Below are 21044 nucleotides of genomic sequence, written 5' to 3' on the forward strand. Positions count from 1 at the left end.
TCTATTAAGACCGAATAAAATTGACAATAGTATCATATATATTGGACTACAAAATCTGTCAGAGCGCTCATATAGAGAGTGAATTTGCTTCTTTGTTCTTGTCTGAGTATCTAAGGATACTTAGAAGCCATTATGGATTTCCTTTGGGTGTGGCAAAGCCTCTCATTTTCAGTAGCAAGTGGGCTGACCGTGGTTCAGTAGTTTCTTTGCTGATAGTCTGGGAAGGAACATCTTGACTAATTTAATATCGTCTTTTTTTCTCTTTCTTACCTCCTCTACTGAAAACCCATTACTCAGAAGCACTCACTGGGGCTGTCTGGGCTAAAACAAGCTTCTCTCTTTTTTCTCTACTCCAGGGAGCCTTTGCCTACATAGTCAATTATTTCATGTACGTCCTCTGGGCTCTCCTGTTTGCCTTCCTTGCCGTCTCTCTTGTCAAGGTGTTCGCACCTTATGCCTGCGGCTCTGGAATCCCTGAGGTGAGTCTCTAAAATGGTTTCTAAATGGGAACAATAATGAATCCTTTTTAGTGAAAACCATCTACTAGGTTTTCTAGCATATACCACAATTGAATATAATGTAGGGCCTCTCGACATCTTCCCTGAAGTCTTCTCCCAGCCTAGGACATTAAAGGGAGTCAATTCCTAGCCTCCTGAGGGTTCCTGGTAAACCAGAGCCCTAAAGACCTCCCCGACTGCTTACCCAAGAAGCAACTAGGGTAGATCCCAGGATTCTGCCCTGAAAAAATAGTAGTACTGTCAACTTTGTGAGAGCAGAAGAAATAAAACAATTTTGCTACATTTCCTACAATATGATGTCGCCAGAAGGAGGGTGATTCAAACCCTGTTTCTAACTCCTTTTGGTTTAGATTGCTTGACAGTGACCGAAACTGCTGAGATTTTAGGTTACCTAGATGACCTTGCCCTTCTCTATTTCCTGACCAAGTCATAGTTACAAATTTCTTGGCAGAGAATCAAGGTTTTACTAGCCTGTAAGGATGTAAGTAAGGGAAATACCCTCCCTTTCCTCCACCCCTTTTCCATATCCATCGAGGCTCATACTTCTAATACTCTCTTGCTCAGCTATCCCATGGCCACCCCCCTCAAGAAAAAAAAAAAAAAAGAAAGAAAAAGGGAACATGAAAGTTGAAAGAACAGTTGTTACATTCTTGGGCTCCTGGGTTCCCTCCCAAACTGAGATCACCACGGGTCAAGCATTTATATGTCACTTGGTCCAAAAGGTGCAGTTTCTATAATGAGGACCGGATGATTGCTTCTGAGCCTTGTTTGCTTTCTTAGTGTGTTCACTCTCTCTGTGTTTGACTTGCAGATAAAAACTATCTTGAGTGGGTTCATTATTCGGGGCTATTTGGGTAAGTGGACCCTGATGATCAAAACCATCACACTGGTGCTGGCAGTGTCGTCTGGTTTGAGCCTGGGCAAAGAGGGACCCCTAGTGCACGTGGCTTGCTGCTGTGGGAACATCCTGTGCCACTGCTTCAACAAATACAGGAAGAATGAAGCCAAGCGCAGAGAGGTAATGACAGGAGGCCTTAATAGTCTATTTTTTTGTTGGTGGTGGTGGTGGAGATGCTGGGGGTTAAACCCAGGACCTTGTGCATGCTAATCATGCGCTCTACCACTGAGCTATTACCCCATCCCTCCTTAATAGTCTTTTTTTGGTGACAGCCTAAATGGTACAATCTTAAGGATGAGAATTTGGGCAGTTCCACTTCTAGGAATCTGTCCTACAGACGTTTTGTCATATGCGCACAAGGTGTATGGGGATGGGGATGGTCAGTGCAGTCTCTGTCAACATCGTGAAAAATTGAAACAATCAAAATGTCCATCAACGGGGGACTGATTGAATAAACAATATTCTGTCCATACTCTAGAATATGATGCAACTATTAAAAAGAATGAGATTGGGGGGGAATGTATAGCTCAGTGATAGAGTGTGTGCTTAGCATGCATGAGGTCCTGGGTTCAATCCCCAGTACCTCCATTAAAAATAAATAAATAAATCTAATTACTCAAGCACCCCCCAAACCAAACAAACAAACAAAAATTAAAAAGAATTTAAAAACAGAATGAGATCGCACTATGTATACTGACATGGAGTGATGGCTATAAAATACCATTAAGTTTTCAAAAGCCAATTTCAGAATAATGTGTATAGTAAAATTCAGTTAATGTTTTTGAAAAGGATGTGTGTGTGTGTGTGTGTGTGTACATACCTAGAAAGAAAATGGCTGGAAAGTGGTTTTACCCCAAACTGTTTAAAGTGTCTGCCTCTGGTGAGTGGGAAAGGGAGATCCTAGCAAAGAAGTCGGAACTGTAACTTTTTATTATATATAATCCTATACAAGGGTGTGCTGATTCTGTTACAAAATAAGTTACAAAAACAGTGGAAGATTTTTAAAAGAAGTTGTTTATTCCCATGAAAGAACATAAATTCAGCATATGTTTCAGATGCCCACTTTTTCATCTTTTATTTCCACCTACCTGACATGCAGAATTAGTTTCTTTCTGTACTGGATCTCTGACTTCTGCCTCAGTCCCACTAAATTAGTCCCACTGCAGCATCTCTGTCCTTGTTCTCATGTTTACACAGTTGTTAATGTGTATCATTTTGAGAAGGAAGAACATTTGAAAAAAAAGAAAGTTCCGAGTCATTGGTTACTTTTGTCCTGCTGTAATTAAGGATTTAAGAAAATAAGGGTTCTTGCTCTGTTTTCCTTGAATTACAAAGAAGTCACATATGGAATGGGTCGAGACCAAGGTCATTGCATTAGAAAGGATCTTTCACAAAATTGGAACCCAATGATTGATTCTGAAAGCAAAAACAAAGCAAAATTAACCATAAGACTTGGAAGGAAGCTCAGAGATATTGAAATTTCAAATATGGAATACATTTTGATAGTTCAAGGGGGAAAGTTCCTGGCAGAAGAGGAAGGTTAGCAGGAGAGAGAAGGGAAATCTGAGTAGTTTGTTTAGCTATCTGTCAAATGTAGAGGGACATAAAGGCAGTATTACATCGGTGAGGTTGTTAGACAAGAATAATGTACAACAGAAGCTAAAGAGATGGAAAAAAAAAACATTTTAACTGGCAAGAATGAAGTGCTGATTGTTGTTGGTTTTGCGTAGGTAGAGGCGACTTTGAAACTGTAGGTTGCTGGTTACTTTCATTCCATAAAACTGGCATTTTTGTTCAAAGAGTTCCTTATAAAATGAGACAGGAGTTTGATTTGGCTGTTTCTTTGTACAGATGTCATATATTTCTCTGACTAAACTCGTGAATATTTGACTATGTCATTTGCTTCCTTTTGCTTATTTAGACTTTGCAGTTATTTTTCCCTGCCACTCTCACTGTCAGCAGTAACCCTTTTACATCCCAGGGCCTTGTCAAAATGGCCAATGGGTTGAGAGTAAAATAGAGATTTTAGAAGGCAGGGCATTGGTAGGTTCCACTCTCCAACATAAAATTAAAGCAAACTCATCACCTTGATTCATTCTTCTCTCATAATTCATCCTAAACAAAGTCACTGAAATCCCCTTTCTCAGGTTCCGTGTTGAAGGTCCTCATCCTTCTCAGACGAAAGCCATTATTATAGCCTTGGATTTCAGAGTCCTCTCCAGCTAGCCCCAGAGATCACTCGTTCCTCCCCTTCATTTTCTTGGGCCATCCTGCTCTTCCAGAGAAACCTGCCTATTTATTTTGCCAAGAACCATTTTATTCCTCCAAAACTCTTAATTTTATTCAACTTGCTCTTGAAAATAGTTCCCGGCTACCATAAATCATATATCACTCCCCAGCAACCAGAATCCAATGAAAGGACTTGTATTTTTTGACACTTCGCATTAAAAGTTTTATTGGCCATGTTAATCTTCCTCACGGAAGTTTTAACTTATCTACACATTTTAGAATCTTGAAGTAAGAAGAGAAGAAAACTGATGAAGTTGAAGGGGCGGTGGGGGAAACAGCAACTTGGCAAAGGTCATGCACCTTTTATCTCCACATTCCTTTGCCTACATACCAAGGTGGTGCTCTCGACATATTTCTTGCTCTCTTTCCCTGTCTCCTTGTCCCTTTTAATTTCTCTCTGACAGCTTCTTCCTCCTCTTCTCCCTCCTTACCCTTTTCCTTGCCATACCTAAACACACTCAGATCTTCTCTTCCCTTTCAAATCTGTCCCCACCCTTGCCTCTAGTTGCCTCCTCATTTCCGTTTCCGTAGGTCACTAGGCATGGATTAGGGCACATAGGACAGGAAACCCTAAATACCTACTGTATGATGATTTGCAGCTCCTGAATAGCTGTGAGCCAGTTGTTACTTCAGTTTTGTATCATTAGAGCCTTCTTTAAAATCTCATTTGAAAAGGGAAAGGGTGGGAGGGATAAATGAGGAATTTGAGATTAACAGATACACATTACTGTATATAAAATACATAAACAACAAGGACCTACTGTATAGCATGGGGAACTATCTTCAGTTTCTTGTAATAACATCTAATGAAAAAGAATCTGAAAAAAAATGTATGCATAGGTATAACGAATCACTTTGCTGTGTACACCTGAACCTAACATTGTAAATCAACTACCGTTCAATTAAAAAATTAAAAATTAAAAATTAAAAAATTTAAAATCTCATTTAAAAAGCTTTTCTTTATAAAGTGCTAGGTGAATACATCATTGTAAGTATTTCATATAGGTGGTGGATAGGTCTACAGATTCAAATTCAGTTACTGAATTGGGAGTACTGGGGATGGGGGTGTAATTTGGAATCATGGAGGTGCCTAAATTAATCACAAAGCAAAGGCCCTCTCCCTGTTCCAGCATGTGAACCATCTGTTCAAAATTCAGCATGCGATGTTTGCTCTCCAAGTAAATAGTAAATTGAACTTTGTTTTTGATAAACTGGATGTGAAGTATGGAAGACTTCTTTAAATGTTTGGTAACCACTGACATTCCTTTTAAAAACGTGATCGAAAGTAGGAAAGTCGTAGTATTCCATCACTAATTTTGAGTTTTGGATTGTAGGTCTTGTCTGCTGCAGCGGCTGCTGGTGTATCTGTAGCCTTTGGGGCACCTATTGGTGGAGTATTATTCAGCCTGGAAGAGGTAACAGCTTTTAACTATCTGTCGAGCTTGTGTGTGGTCTTGTGTCAGGCTATCATCTGTGTACGCTGCAGTGCTGACGTGTGCTGTCTGACTCCAGTGCTTTACCATATGGGACCAGAGACCTTTGGGCAGTTTGCATCCTTAACCCTAATTCCCGCAGCACCCATTTTCCACCTAAACCAGTTTCTGCGGATTTACAGAGTTTTCTTTCTCGCTTTCCCTCTTACAGGTCAGCTACTACTTTCCCCTCAAAACGCTGTGGCGTTCATTTTTTGCTGCTTTAGTGGCAGCGTTTACTCTCCGCTCCATCAATCCATTTGGGAACAGCCGCCTGGTTCTCTTTTATGTAGAGTTTCACACCCCATGGCATCTCTTTGAGCTCGTACCGTTCATTCTGCTGGGCATATTTGGCGGTCTGTGGGGAGCTTTGTTTATCCGCACAAACATTGCCTGGTGCCGGAAGCGGAAGACCACGCAGCTGGGCAAGTATCCTGTCGTAGAGGTACTCGTCGTGACAGCCATCACTGCCGTCCTGGCTTTCCCCAACGAATACACCCGGATGAGCACAAGTGAGCTCATTTCTGAGCTCTTCAATGACTGTGGCCTTCTGGACTCCTCCAAGCTCTGTGATTATGAGAACCGTTTCAACACAAGCAAAGCAGGCGAGCTGCCCGACCGACCAGCTGGTGTGGGAGTCTACAATGCAATGTGGCAGCTGGCTTTGACACTCATACTGAAAATTGTCATCACTATCTTCACCTTTGGCATGAAGGTGAGGAGTTTTCTTTTGATACTTGGTGGATATATGTCTGGCTGTAGGTTTGGAAGGCAAAGCCAAGATATCATACAATTCTCGTAGCTTGTGTGGCGCTTCCAACATCACCTAACGTTATCCCTCACTCCCCTCAAAGCCCTTTTTACCCCCATGTGTTCTCATAACTTCTTAGATGATTGTACCTCTATCTAAAATTGCCCAAGCCTAGTTTTAGGCCGAATACAAACCTCAGTGATGAGATTTTTAAGTAGCAATGTTTTTTTCCTTTTCCTTGGAAAACATTTGTCACTCAAAAAGGATGGTGAGGTATTTATTTCAGTGCATTTTCAATCAAAACAATATCTGACCCTGTGCTATACACTAGAAACCTGTTGTTTATTTTATATAGAGTAGTTAGTTTGTTCAAACAGGGAACTATATTCAATATCTTGTAATAACCTATAATGAAAAAGAATATGAAAAGGAATATATGTATGTATACATATGACTGAAACTATATGCTGCATACCAGTAGTTGACACAGCATTGTAAACTGACTATACTTCAAAACAACAAACAAACAAATAAAACAAAACACAGTGTCTGACTAGCACCTTTTTTTTTTGGTTCTTATAAGGTAGCTTTAGAGTTTACCAATAAAGTGAAGTATTAGGTTGAACCCAATGAAGTTGTCAAACATTTTGACCACTGAAATAGGAATTTCATATGGTTCAATCCAATATATAGCAAAATGTATATTTTTTACAGTTGTTATCAATGTCTACTTATCAAGAAATTCACAAGTGATCCTAAAGTAATAATAGGATCATCAAAAGCAGACATTGGGCGAGCATCTTTTATTTTCAGTACCCATTGTCATTTTCATGTTTCAGCAGAAACCAAAAAGGAAAATCTGTTCAGGTATTTTCCTCTTCCTTCCTTGGTTTTTATTGGTTTGTTTCTTTTCTTTAGCACTCAACTACCAAGGTAGTTCCCTACATTCTCTATGTAGGGAGATTTGAAATGGAGATTCAAACCAGAAAATAAGAGCTTGCAACTCAGTTTAGGCAGTACTGTAATCTCTGAATTGATATCCATCCTCCTCCACACCCTGGACAGTTTTGCAGGGCTTCTTGAGTTACTTGTCACCTCCTGGCTTCATTCTTTCATGTAAAGTGAATTTGCCAGAGGGGAGGGTATAGCTCAGTGGTAGAGTGCATACTTAGCATGTATGAGGTCCTGGGTTCAATCCCCAGTACCTCCATTAAAACAAACAAACAAACAAACAAACCTAATTGCCCACTCCCCACAAAAAGATCATTAAAGTAAATTTGCAGACCATTAGACCCACCCCGATTCAAGTGTGTTCCAGAATCAGATACAAGCTATTTGAAAATAATCTCCTGTTTGGATTATCCTGGAGTCAAAAAAAAAAAAAAAAAAAAAGAGGGGAGAGACAGATGAGGATTGGTTCCTTTGGAGGGTAGTCATGCAGCCATAGTCACTACTTCATTTAAAAAATTTTAATCATTTATAGAGGAGGATATAGCTCAGTGGTAGAGTGCATGCCTAGCATGCATGAGATCCAGGGTTCAGTCCCCAGTACCTCCATTAATTAATAAATAAACAAGCAAAGAAACCTAATTACCCACCCAACAAAAAACAAAGTTAAAAATTGTTTATCGTTGAATATTTCTTTACACTGTTAAACTGACACCTCATGTGCCATCCTTTTTGCGTGAGCAATGGGTCAAGATTCAGTAGAAGAGAGTGCTTATCAGCATTGTGTCGAAACCCCAGCTCCAAGATTTACTCAGTTTTGGCATTGGGTGGGTTCCTTAACCTCTCTGAATCTCAGGTCCTTTGCAAGTTGGGAATAATAGCACCTACCTCCTGGGTTGGTTGTGAAGAACTGATTGAAATCCCATCTATAGAGCCTCCAGCATAGAACATTGTAAATAGTCAGTAAAGGGTAATTATTGTTGATAAGAATTCAAACTTGGGGAAAATGTCTGCCTATATGAGAAACTCCATCTATTTTCCTTTTTCTTTGGGAAAGGCTTAATTTCTGCCTCCAGTTCTGTGTTGGTCTGGAGAGTTCAGGCTCTTGCCTGATGGACCCCGAATCAGGGTAAGCTTCTTCACAGTCGTCCTTGCCTGCACGTCCCAGAGAACCTCTAGTCCCTGTAGTGTTACACAAATCTTTGCAGCCACTTGCTAGCATAGTGCATAGTTAAACATTCATTGGCCTGTTTGCTTCGCAGAGGGTCGGCCCTCCAGCCCTTACCATATGCCAGGCGATCGATCACATCCCTCATCCCTTCTCACTAACTGTCTTCTGCTTTCTCTTTGCAGATCCCTTCTGGCCTCTTTATCCCTAGCATGGCTGTTGGTGCTATCACAGGTCGACTTTTGGGAGTAGGGATGGAACAGCTGGCTTATTACCACCATGACTGGGCCATCTTCAATAGCTGGTGCAGTCAAGGAGCAGATTGTATCACCCCTGGCCTTTATGCGATGGTTGGGGCCGCAGCCTGCTTAGGTGAGTACTGTTTGCATTGATTTCAAAGAGATTGCTGCCCAGTGGGGGACATAGTAAAGACAAGTGATATTAAACACAATGGGCTGTAGATTTTTAAAAATAACTATCTCTTTCTTGTTGGGTTTGTCATTTTCAAGTGCTTTAAGAAAGCATCTTTACTGTCTAGCTATCTACCTTCCTCCCGTTTGAGAGCAATTCTTTTCTCAAATTATGTCATGTTGAGGAAATAATCTGCGATTTGAACCAAGATATCTGCACAAGAATGTTCATCATGGTATTATTTATAATAGCAAATAACTGGACTCAACCTGAAAGCACCGAAAAGCACGATGAAGGACTGTTAAGTAAATTATGGTACATCCATATCATGCTATATACTATGCAGTGGCCACTGAATGTGATGCTGACATGTTTACTGTCTTTAAAAACAATGTTAAAGAAATTTGTCCTAACATACAAAGTGTTCCCAGTAGAAAGTTGAGAGAAAAAGCATGGTGGGGAATTAAATATCTAACAGAAGCTCATCTAGGTAAAAACACACATTTTTGCAGAGTAAGAAACTTGAAAAAGGCATTGGAAATTTTTACTCTGCATACTTCTAGGCAGTGAGCTGATGGATAATAATTTTCTTTTATATACTTGAAAAGATAAATATTTTCTGAATTTACCACAGTGGGCCTGTGCATCCCAGAGAACCTCTCATATCTCTAGTGTCACATAAATCATAGATATCTTATGCAATTATTTATAATTGGTGGGGGGGGAGGGAGGAGCAATAGACAAATAAAAAAAAAAAGAAAGGAAGAGGCAGCTTATACTTTTGAGGAGGTGATTTCTAGAAATCTGACTCAAGTCCATTGTGAACTGGGCTTGAATGCAGTTGGCTGGGGTCTGTGCAGCTACAGGTGAGGCCTCCTTCTAGTAGTGTTTGTGACAGGCCCATAAATCTAATGAATCCTGTACTTTTCCTGCCTTCAGGAAGTAGCCTGGATCTGTTTTTCTGTGTTTTTTTTTTTTTTTTTTGGCAGGCGGGGTGACTCGTATGACCGTTTCTCTTGTCGTCATAATGTTTGAACTAACTGGTGGCTTGGAATACATTGTGCCTCTGATGGCTGCGGCCATGACAAGCAAGTGGGTGGCAGATGCCCTTGGACGGGAGGGCATCTATGATGCCCATATCCGTCTCAATGGATACCCCTTTCTGGAAGCCAAAGAAGAGTTTGCTCATAAGACCCTGGCCATGGATGTGATGAAACCCCGGAGAAATGATCCTCTGTTGACTGTCCTTACTCAGGACAGTATGACCGTGGAAGATGTAGAGACCATCATCAGTGAAACCACTTACAGTGGCTTCCCCGTGGTGGTGTCCCGGGAGTCCCAAAGACTTGTGGGTTTTGTTCTCCGAAGAGATCTCATTATTTCAATTGGTAAGGATTTCAGAAAGGGGAAAAGGGAATCCACTCTGGAAATTAATAAATATGTAAGACATGGAGAAACAGAGGGGAGAGGGGACCTAGTGAGGGGCCAGAAAGATTGAAGTAGTCCTTCCTTCTTCAACCTTTTTTTCCCCTCTCCTTTTCAAATAGAAAATGCTCGAAAAAAACAGGATGGAGTTGTGAGCACTTCCATCATTTATTTCACCGAGCATTCTCCTCCAATGCCACCATACACCCCACCTACCCTCAAGCTTCGGAACATTCTGGATCTCAGCCCCTTCACTGTGACTGACCTGACGCCCATGGAGATCGTGGTGGATATCTTCCGCAAGCTGGGACTGCGGCAGTGCCTGGTGACACACAATGGGTGAGAGCTCTTTGGTGAAGGTAGATTGGATTGGGGGAGAAAGGAGAACGTGGAGAGAGAAAGAAAGAAGAACCCAAATCACATGAACATTAGTTGCACTTTCAGACTCTTTTGAGATGAAGATGGATGTGTTACTTTTCATTGTCATAATTAAGCAAAAGGGAGTTTGGGGAAGATGGTATGTTTGAGAGATATGAACTGCTAGTGGCACATTATAAATAACAGTTCCTCCCCTGCAAAGGAAACAACTGAGTTCCTATGCCCAGGTGGCCCTGAAGTTATAATGTATTAGGTAGTATATGTTTAGTATTTGCTCCTTACAATACCTTGGTCATTATTATTTGAGGATGAGAAACCAAGTTCCAGTGTGGTTTAATAATTTACACAAGGACCCTCAGTTAATGTCTGTTAGAGGTAGGCTTTAAACACAGGTCTTCTAGTAGGGAGGGTATAGCTCAGTGGCAGAGCTCTTACTTAGCATGCACAAGGTCTGGGGTTCAACCCCCAGTACCTCCATTCAACTAATTAAAAATAAATAAAATAAAGAAATAATCCCAATTACCCACCCCCCCCCCCCAAAAAAGAAAAAAAACACACAAGCCTTCTGACTTCCAAGGCTAAGGCTCACTCTCTCTGGGGTATTTCTTATCCAGTAAAGGAAGCCCTGCTGTTTTTATTGGAAAAGAAAGTTGGCTGAGGAGAAGGATGGGGTTTTTGTGTGAATAGGGTCTGGTAATCCAGCAATTATAAAAGAATTTCACCCTCTAAAATTTTGGAAGAGCGTAACAGATGTCTTGCAGTATTTAACTCAATAAGGGGACTTTCCCTGACGAAATCATTCAACATTTTCTGAATCTGTCCTTCTTGTAAGAAGGTATTCCACTAGATTCCAGGGAGAGACAAAAATGAATGAGACCCTTCGCTGCCCTCAAGGAGTATGCCGTGTTATAGGGGAACTGAGAACACACAAGTGCTTATGTTCTTGTAAGCAAACAGAGAAATGCTTGAGCACGCTCAGGGACCCACATGTCATGCCATCTGCCTGGTGCGTGTGACCTAGTCTTATCGCCTCATTTTGTAAGTGCAGCTACTGTTCAAAGACAAAATTGAAAAGGACTGAGGAGAAGTGTCACCTTTAAGAATGTTAGTTTAACTGTAGACTTATTTTCATTTTGTTGTCTTGTTTTGTTTTCTAGGCGATTGCTCGGAATCATTACCAAAAAGGATGTGCTAAAGCATATAGCCCAGATGGCGAACCAAGATCCTGATTCCATTCTCTTCAACTAGAATCACAGGGTTGTACTTGATATGAACTGGAAGGACACTGCAGATCGTGGATATATTTTATTAACTGGGTACCCACAACACATGTCCCACATTTGGATGGTGAAGTTATATTCGTGTGTTGTCTCTTTCCTACAAGTTAACCAGTTGCACTACATAATCTCTGGAAATCTTAATCTTCTCTCTAGGAGAAAATTCAGTTAGGCCTCTGTGATGTTGCATTAGGAAGATTTCATGAAAGAGTAAACAAGATTGCTATGGTTTAATTCTTTTCCTTTTTTTTAAAGATTTTTTTAAATTTAAAGCATAATTGTTAGTTAATATGCAATCACTGAAAACTATGCAAGAAAAATGCCAACCGTCCTGACCTATAGCCTGCAGGAAACTCATGAAAAAAGTCACTTTTTTGGACTCTAACTGTCATTGGTGGAAGATGAAGTGTAAACTTAAGGGGCTTTGCTTTTCCAACCATAGAAAGGAAAGCCACAAGGAAAATAATAATGGTATTTTCCAGACTGTGAATTCAGTTCAAATGTTATCTTGTTCCTGTTACAATATTTAGCAGTCTTAGTTTATGTGTGTGTATGTGTATGTTAATTTTAATATCTGATTATAAGACAATGCTGCTTTGGTTAATCTCCTCTAAATGAATTTAGAGAGGTTGACTTTTATAGCTTGCTTGTTCCTGGTACTCTTTTGAAGTGCACAAAGATTAAGTTACAGAATTTTCTCCTTGTCTGCAAAAGGGGTAATTTTCCAGATGGCCTTTGTTAGCTGGTAGACAAGGGCTTTGCCATGAATTTGTGAGTAGCAAGGAATGATTTCTCCAGCTTCCTTGAAATGAATAATCAGTAAAGTGCTAAGCAAAGTCAATGACTAGGAATTTTCACTTCTTTGTGAGGTCCCAACTAATCCTCTTACCCAGATGCCACCTCCGTGAGTGATGGTGCTTTCGGCTTCTGGAATATGGAAGAATAGTAAAGGGAACCAAATCTAGACTGCATACTGGGGAACCGGGGAAGATCCCAAGCTGTATCTGCATTTTCACGCATTCCTTCGTAACAGCCACCAGTACTAAAATAACCAGGCACTCATGCCTCCTCCCAGTGTTAAGTACGTATCTTAACAGGCCAGTGTTGTCCCTGTGATCGTGAATTTAGACTTGGGGTACTTTCAAATATATTCAAGGCGTTGGAACAGGATAGGCAGCTGTGGACTCCCTGGAGGCTCCTTAGAATTCTCAATAAAAGACAAAACCATCCTAAGACCCAGGGGGAGGTGGGTAGACCAGGCCTGGTGACACCAAAGGTGCTTGTATCCAATTGAAAAGGTGCCTGTCTCAATTCCATACCATCTTAACTGCAGGAGAAAAACATCACACTCTCGGGACACCCGGTGGAATTACAGAGCCACCACCATCATTCCGACTACTGTTTCATTTTCTACCGTTTGACCCACGTGCAATTGTCCCCTCTCCGTTCTTCCCCCTTTCCCATGCCTCAGTCCTGAGTCCTCTCTCGGGGATTGAGCACGAGGTCTGGTTAATGATTCCTGTTCCAAAAACTAACCCCCAGGGCTAGTTAAAGTGTAAACCAAATCTCAATAATTGTATGGCACATGGACCAGAGGTAATGCACAGCCATTTGCTTTGCCCTGTAGCCCAGTAACTGCTGCCACGCCTCCCTTTCCAGGCTGGTGCCCACAGCAGTGAGACTTAAATGCTAAGGGGTAAGACTTGAGCCGTCCCCATTTTATAAGTCTGTTCCCAGTGCTTCCCACCATCCTTCCAGCCTAGGATCAGCGGTCACTCGGCGTATCCTCTCCCACCCTCTGCCTCCCCTCTCCACACACCTCAGCATACCTCATTTTAAAAGTAGCTGATCTCTGATTCTAGGCTTTTTTTTTAACCCCTGGTTCTTATCTTTCCAAAATCTGAAATTCTTTCATTGCCCAGAACTGGGCAACCAGTTCTTATTTTGATTTTTATCTTTCAAATATCAAGGCAGTCACCGGAGCTTCTCCTTCTAACTATATCACTCAAGCATTTTAATGAAAAAGAGAAAAGAAAAAAAAAACATCTCCCTAGGTTAAGACTCAGTAACTTCACATCTTTTGTCTCTTCTGTGCCACTGATTCCCTCACACAAGATGAGACTGTTTGCCTGACCAGCCTGTAGTGTGTAAAATCAAAGTTCTTATGTGTATCCTTCTGGTTCACTACCTATCTTTTCTTATCAGCCGTCCAACTGAAGCCTACAAAACGGGAAATGTTAGTATTTCTGGTATTTGATGACAGTGAAAGTTTTGGTCGCATTTCAGAGTGCATCAGTCAACCGGAGGGTGTCTAAGTCTGCCTTTGTCTTTCTTCTCGGCTCTGTTTTTGATTTGCGACAGATGAGCCAGTGTTAAGGTGCTGCTTCAGAGAATAAATTCAAGAAATCAGATAACACTGTGCCAAGGGATGCTTTCTAGATGCTAAGCACCGATTGATCCTCCAGAGAATTATGTCCCTTTGATACCTCACTCTTGGTAAATCTCATTCATTAACCTCAGCTTCTCAGGAATCCTTGTTAACTCATAAACTAGAAGTAGCTTTAGTGTATGGTATCCGTTATTGTTCAGTCCTACGGTTTGGATCAAAGATTTGCTAATTGTGGCCAGACGTCTCCACTAGGCCACTAGCTCAGCATCTTAACACGCAGTTTCTTGTCTGAAAGCAAAAGAAAATGTGCTTTCTGCCGTTGCCAGTTCAACAGTTGGACATACTTAACCGACAAAGCCCGATACAGGGAGGTCTGTCAGGGGCCTCCAATGGCCACATACCTCAATGGCAAAAGACTAGATAATCTGTGATTTAAAAATTAGTATGAGTTCGAGACTAGTCGACTTTGGTATTAAGAAAAGAAAATTGCCTGACATAAAGGAAGGGTTTACAAAAGAAGGCCACTAAGTGCTTCAAGAAAGTTCAGGTTTTTCCAGGAAAAATACATCTGGTGGATATCCAGTCATGAAAAGGGATGAGAGTCTATAGATTTGTAAAAGTCTCAGTGCTGTTATATTTTGTATCTTCATATCTGTGATGTGAAGAATTAAAGAAGCCAGAATCGTTAAGGTGTGATTAGTTATACCATTGGCAGAAGCAGGGGGTTGAATGTGCAAGATAATAGCCGCTTTCAAGATCACTTCTATTGGGATGTTTGTTCAGACACTCTCCTCTCTTCTGGCTCCAGAGTCCTTGTGGCTCAGCCCAGCTGTGGAGTAGACGTGGTATCATCCACAGAGCAGATAGCCTCTGGTGGACAGTCTGACACTGACTTTGGTACTTTGGATTTGCCAGCTGGCAGGGCAAACGATGAATTTGCTAATGGAACTGCAAAGCAGTTGAGTCGTTTTGGCACCAGAGGCTGAATCTGAACCCTTTACAGGAAGAGCAGAGCACAGTATAAATTTCTCTAGCCAGTCTTCAATTGTGTTTGAACATAAGAATGATAAAGTAATGGGGACTTTGTGTGGTCTAAGGCTGTGAAGTAATTCTTAATTATGAATTTATGAACCCGTTCAGGTGTGGGGGGAGCAAATATTTTTCAAAACAGCGTCCAATAGAAAGTAATCACGGAAAGTAATCACTACTGTATGCTTTAAGTATTTGAAACTCCTGTCCTGGTTGGGTCTTGATCTTGGTTGGTTTTGTTAGGTGATGAGTAGGAAGGTACTTGTTGCTTCACAGTGTCTTTTGTTTTGTTTTTTAAAATAAATCTCAAGGAGTGCAGGTTTTGAAGTTGAGTTTTTACTAAATGAAAGTGAAGACAATACTAAGATTTTGAAATGGCCAGTGTGTCTTATATTGCCAAAATAACTTACTGATGACCGACCACACTGTATTGTGAGGAATCGGTTTACTTTTACTGAATCAGAGCTAAATGTAGGCCACTCATCAGTTCAGAGAAACCAGGAGAGCATCTTTCATGGTGGTGCATAGAGTATTGAGCTCTAGAAAACTGAGAAAAATGTGAAATTTAGAAAGCAGATAGGAGGTGGAGTATTGAATTCTTAAAAAAAAAAGATGTCTAAATATGTGGTCTGAACTTAAGTGTCCTACAGCCTTGATTATTTTTTAACCACCTCTGGAATTTGCTGGATTCCCTTTGGGGAGAGAATTGAAAGTTAATGGCAGTGGAAAAACCCTAGTAAGAAAATATATGAGTTGTTGCAAGATGGTAGGAGGAAGGCCACCAAACCAAACATCCTGACATTTATGAACTGCTTGATCATGTGCCTCAAGGGGAGAAAAGATTAGTAGTCTCCCAAAGACCAGGCTTTCTAAGCAACCAAGAGTCTCAGAGCAGCATTTGCCTGGATGCAGTCCACTGTCATGGAGAGGGCTGACCCAAGACAAGACACCTGCTCTTGGAGGAAGGCAGCGAATACTGCCATTGCCTAAGTGGTAAGCTTTAGGTAGATTATCTTGAATTTTGATAGCAAAATATTTTAAAAATCTATACTGTTAGCCTCCCTAGTATGTACTTACCGTATATTAGAAAGAGAAAAGTGAGGGTTTCTCATACCGGCGCTCAGGGAGCTGTGGGAATATGAAGCGAAATTGGTGTAGCAGACCTGTGGCAACCACTCAACTTTACTCTGCCTCCATTCTGGTTGTTGGCACTAAGGAGAGAAATTCTTGGAATAGTAGGTGTTCACAACTTCAAGTTATTCCCCAAAGGTTTGCTGGCACAGCCTCATTTCTAAACATCTGGCTCTGGGCAAAGTTTTGAGGGGATGCAGGGAACAAGATTGGTTTTTCCACTGTGCGGTCTGATATCGCCGGATCAGCCAAGAAAGAAAGAAAGAGTGTGATGGGCGGAGTGTGCGTTTCTTGGATGGGATCTATTGGGTCACCTAGCCCAATCCCGCAGTCATCAATTCCTTCCTCTATGTTCCCACCAAAGGGTCTTCAGCCTCTGTGAGCACACTCCTTGAATGAATGCCTTGCCTGAAGTTTGTTCTTTTAAGGAGAAAATGCGATGGTATAAAAATATGAGGGTTTTAAAACATGACCTCTGCCTCTCCTCTCTTCTCTCTGTCTCTCCTCCTCTTCAAGCTCAAAATTCAACATTTTCTCAGTTGTTACAAGTGTACTGTTTTGAATGTGGACCTTGGGGAGGGAGAGCATCATTCTAAGAGTAGAGAGTAGAAGATATTTCTTAGTTGATGGGGCCAATGGGGCTTTGCTCCACTGTCACACCAAAGCCAATGGTATTTGTTGAGTGCGTCCAGGGCTTCTGCATAACAGTACAGACCTGTGAAGTATTCATTGCTGACCCTTATGATTATCTGCTAGTCCAAATCTGTTGAAAGTCAGAGGCAGTCTTGGATTTGGGGAGTTGGAATGCCATCTGGCAAGATGGGGATGAGGGAGTGGCCTGAGATGGTTTCGTCAGGGTGGGAATGCTTAGCCTCATTACCTTCTTGAGTGGACCTCAAATACGCGGTCCTTCAAGAGTGCGCGCCTTTCCCTCCTCCATGTCACTTTATCCTTTCTTCTCTCCCCTCTCTTCTTCTCTGTCCTGCCTTTTCAGTACTCAGATTTTAATAAATATTTACTTTTTTTATTATATATTTGGTCCCTTGGGACTATGTACTGATAAAGAATTAATTTCATTCTAGGTTTTAAAAAAAACGATGTGTTTCATATTTTATTCCTTTAAACTGTCTTTTGACGCTATGCTGCTAACCAGGTACAGGCCAGAAAGGAGTTGGCCCTCACAGACAGCACCCTGGTCATGTCACCTATGGATGACATTGATGTAATGATGGTGACCCTTCTTCATTTGACCAAGGCCGGCCTCCCGCTCTGACCTCTGTCCACTGATTTCTGGCTGTGGGGAAAATACCACCTGTGGGGTGAGTCAGTGAGGCCGGGAGGATCAGAGGGGCTGGGTTCCAGCCCGTGGGCCACTATATGAGTATCTCTGTAATAAGCTGATGTGTCAGGCCAGCTCTAACTGCAGTAGCCAAAGAAAACCTGTCTGACTCGATGTTTTCATTCCCAAGAGTTCTTAAAAGTTCAACTGAAGCTAATGTAGAGAGATGAGCAGTAGCTGGGCGTCCAGAAACTAGCATCAACCAAAGCTAATATAGCCCGAGTTTCCACGGGAAGCTTGGTGCTGAGTTGTTCAGAGCAATTATCTGAGTGTTGCCAACCTTTTAGTCATGCTTTCTTAGCTTTTATTCTAACTTTCAGAGATGTTGGTCCCTGTTCGTAGGCACAGCCTGTCCCAGAGCTGGGGCTACCACTGTACACTTCATTCTGCTCCCAGGTCAAGCATAGCAATGTAATCTAAAAAGGAAGACGTGGGCTGGGGAGTTAGGAGACCTGGTTTCTATTCCCTGTGCTTCTACTAACTAGCCTCGAGATCTTAACCGCTCTGTGCCTCAGTGTTCCCATCTGCAAAATGGGGATAGTGTTACTTGCCCTACCTACCTCACAGGGTTGTTGTGAGGAGAACCTGAGACAATGAAAGGAAAGTACTTTGACAAGTAAGTGCTATGCAAATGGTAAGAAACGGAAACAATCACGTTCAAGGCAATGGAATGGACATTGGCAGAAGGGTTGATGGGACCGTCCAGCCCTTTTCTTGGTGTGGCTTAAACCCAGGTTGCCATTGCTTTATACATTTTTCACTTAGCACAGATTTGTAATTATGCATGTAATAAAGCACAGCCTTATCCGACTTGGTGTCTGGTGTGTTTTTGATGACCCTAAATTTTGTAGCTGTTGATTCCTGATCATAAAAGTGGGCTGTGGGGGTTGGGGGAGGGGTGTAAAAGGCAGTTACAGATTCCTCCTGGGAGGCTCACTTTAAAATGATTTCTTAAATGCCGAATTATTTCTACATTTACAGATTTAGTAATACTTTTTACCATAAGGAGACAAATGAGGAGCACCTTGTGTTTTACTGAGAGATTCCAGATACCTAATTCTTTTTGGGGGGGGTGGGTAGTTAGGTTTATTTATTTCATTTTATTATTTTTTAACAGAAGTACTGGGGATAGAACCCAGGCCCTTGTGCATGCTAAGCATATGCTCTACCCCTGAGCGATACCCTCCCCCCTCAGATACCTCATTCTTTATGGCTATTTAAGTGGCCCTGTCTCACACATTGATGATACTCTCCTGATGAAATGAGATTTAACTGTAACTGGGAGCTGTATATTTTTTTTTTGTCTCTTTTTGAGCTTTTACTGATGTAAGATTATGGGGTTTGAAGGCCTCTTGCCGACAGTCAGTTCTTACAAGGAGTTGGATGGGTGATTGAAAAGTTCCACCAGTGAATAGTAGGGTTGGGGGTGCCCTCCTCATGGTGTGTTAGGATTAAAATGTCTTCCGTGGGAAACCCTTTGAAGTGACTGAGGAGTGGGGCTTTTCAGGGAGGTGGTTGAGTATGCAAACATTTCCTTTTCACACCTCTCTGGAGCCCAGGAAAAAAAAAAGGAAAACTCTACTTTGAAGTATGGTTGTCCTGCTTTCTCTGTTTTTCATGAATCTGATTCCTCCTCCTCCTCTCTGTTATCCAGACGACTAAGAAGGCAGTTTACCAGGTGTACCATGTATCCAAGTTTTCATTTAAGAATTTCTCCAGTTGACATTCAATTCCATCTGCACTTGTGTTGACTTGATACCTTGTTGCTTCTAAGAACTTAAATGCCTTTGGCCTTACTTGGTATCATTTCAGGAGAGACACCTCTAGGTAAAACTAACTCCCTCATAAGCCTGAAATTCCACCAGGAGATTTCCGTTTTTGATGTTAGTTATTTCACTAGACCCCTTCCATGCTCTTGCCATCCCTGCCTCTAATCTAAATACCTTTCAAGAAAAAAACCCAGTACATCCAGCTGTTACCAGCTATCAACAATTTGCTGTGCATTCGAGTGTCATGTCTCCCTGCTGTAGGGCTGAGATAAAAGTGGCTTTGATGGAGTACGAGGTAGATTAATCCATCATCTAGCATAGGAGCTGCCCAGAGAAAAACCTGGAAATGACCACCAGATGTCAGTGCAATCATTAAAATACTGATGTAGCTCTGGTTTGGTCAGAAAAGAACTGTCTGAGGGTCGGCAGGGCAAGAAGCATTCATTCATACATACAGCTGGATGCTGGGAATACAAAATTCAATCCCAAGGTATTTCTTCATTTATCAGATATTCTCTTTTTAATGCATATAATAAACTATGCTTTTCTTATTAAAAATAAAAATCACATGGCAGTCCCTGCCTTTAAGGAGTTTATCGTCCTGGTGTCTGAAAGTTATAGTTTCTTTTTGGAAGTGATGTCCCAGATAAAACAAAGAGGAAAGAAGGACTCCAGGTGCTCCTTCATTAGGATGGCCATATAGTTAATTGTGTGACTAAGACGCTTTTGACAGCGGGATGGTGGTGGTAATAATTACCCAGAGACAAAAGGCACAAACTGGGATGATCCTCTGTGTCTTAGCTTGGGCTGCTATCACAAATTACCATAGACTGAGTGGCTTAGAAACACAAGAAATTTATTTCATACAGTTCTGGAGACTGGAAGTCTGAGATCAGGGTGCCAGCGTGGACGGGTTCTGGTGAGGGTCCTCTCCCAGGTTGCAGACTGCAGAGTTGTGTCCTCTCATGGCGGAAAGAGAGAGTGCTCTCTGGGATCTCTTTTATAAGGGCACTAATCCCATTCCTGTTCAGGCTCCGCCTTTCTGACTCCATCACCTCCCCGAGTACATTGGGAGTTAGGATTTCAATGTATGAATTTGGGAGGCGACACAAAACATCCAGTCTGTAACACCAGCAAACCAAGAAATGTGGTCACTCTCTTCCTCAGGGGTCTCCACCTCCTGTCCTTTGAACTCTAGCTCCAGGACCCCCAAGCTCCTGCCGTAGCATCTCAGTTTCCGCCCTTCCCTTGGGCTCCCAAGGCCCCGCTCCTGGCCTCTCCTCTCTCCTTTATAATAGGCACACTTCATCTTAACTGCTACTGGGACGTGGGGTAAGAGAGGTGTTCAAGCAACCACAAGTAAAAAAAAAATCTAAAAAATCTTAGTCTTAAAATAATAATAGAACTCTGTGCAAAGAGCAGTAGTCAGGGTAAGAGAAAGACACATTTAGCCTTTGGGTTCCCTTAGTCCTCCTCAAGCCATTGGGTTGTGGAAGTTCCATGTCGTTACAATGCCCAAAGCGAGTATCTCTAAATAGACATTTTAGGATCTCGATTCAGAGGACTGCAGATAGAATAGAAGGCAGATAGAATGGGAAAAGCATAAAATTTGGAGCCAGGGGACCTGGACTTGAGGCTTCCTGTAAAGGAATTGCTACCTTTCTCCATCAAACAAAATTCAGGGGGGAAGGTATAGCTCAGTGATAGAGCATGTGCTTAGCATGCACAAGATCCTGGGTTCAATCCCCAGTACCTCCATTAAAAATAGATAAATAAAACCCCAATTACCCCCCCCAAATAAAATAAAACACATTTTTTAAAAAATGTGAAATTATTTTAAAAATGCTCAAAA

General features: G+C 41.6%; 1 protein-coding gene across 6 annotated transcripts in view; it reads left to right on the forward strand.

Moving 5' to 3' along the window:
• CLCN5 (chloride voltage-gated channel 5) overlaps positions 1 to 18233 on the forward strand; it is a 161163-nt gene extending 142930 nt beyond the window's left edge. For all 6 annotated transcript variants that reach the window (XM_074359983.1, XM_074359984.1, XM_074359986.1 and 3 more), the window contains 8 exons: positions 357 to 479; positions 1330 to 1536; positions 5040 to 5120; positions 5350 to 5892; positions 8230 to 8416; positions 9445 to 9843; positions 10003 to 10219; positions 11416 to 18233. In XM_074359983.1, coding sequence (XP_074216084.1) covers positions 357 to 479; positions 1330 to 1536; positions 5040 to 5120; positions 5350 to 5892; positions 8230 to 8416; positions 9445 to 9843; positions 10003 to 10219; positions 11416 to 11506 — 1848 coding nt within the window. In that variant the 3' untranslated portion in view covers positions 11507 to 18233. The remainder of the gene's footprint in view (positions 1 to 356; positions 480 to 1329; positions 1537 to 5039; positions 5121 to 5349; positions 5893 to 8229; positions 8417 to 9444; positions 9844 to 10002; positions 10220 to 11415) is intronic.
• Positions 18234 to 21044: the final 2811 nt, after the last annotated feature.

The sequence above is a fragment of the Camelus bactrianus genome, chromosome X, assembly GCF_048773025.1.
Source record: "Camelus bactrianus isolate YW-2024 breed Bactrian camel chromosome X, ASM4877302v1, whole genome shotgun sequence".
Lineage (NCBI taxonomy): Eukaryota > Metazoa > Chordata > Mammalia > Artiodactyla > Camelidae > Camelus > Camelus bactrianus.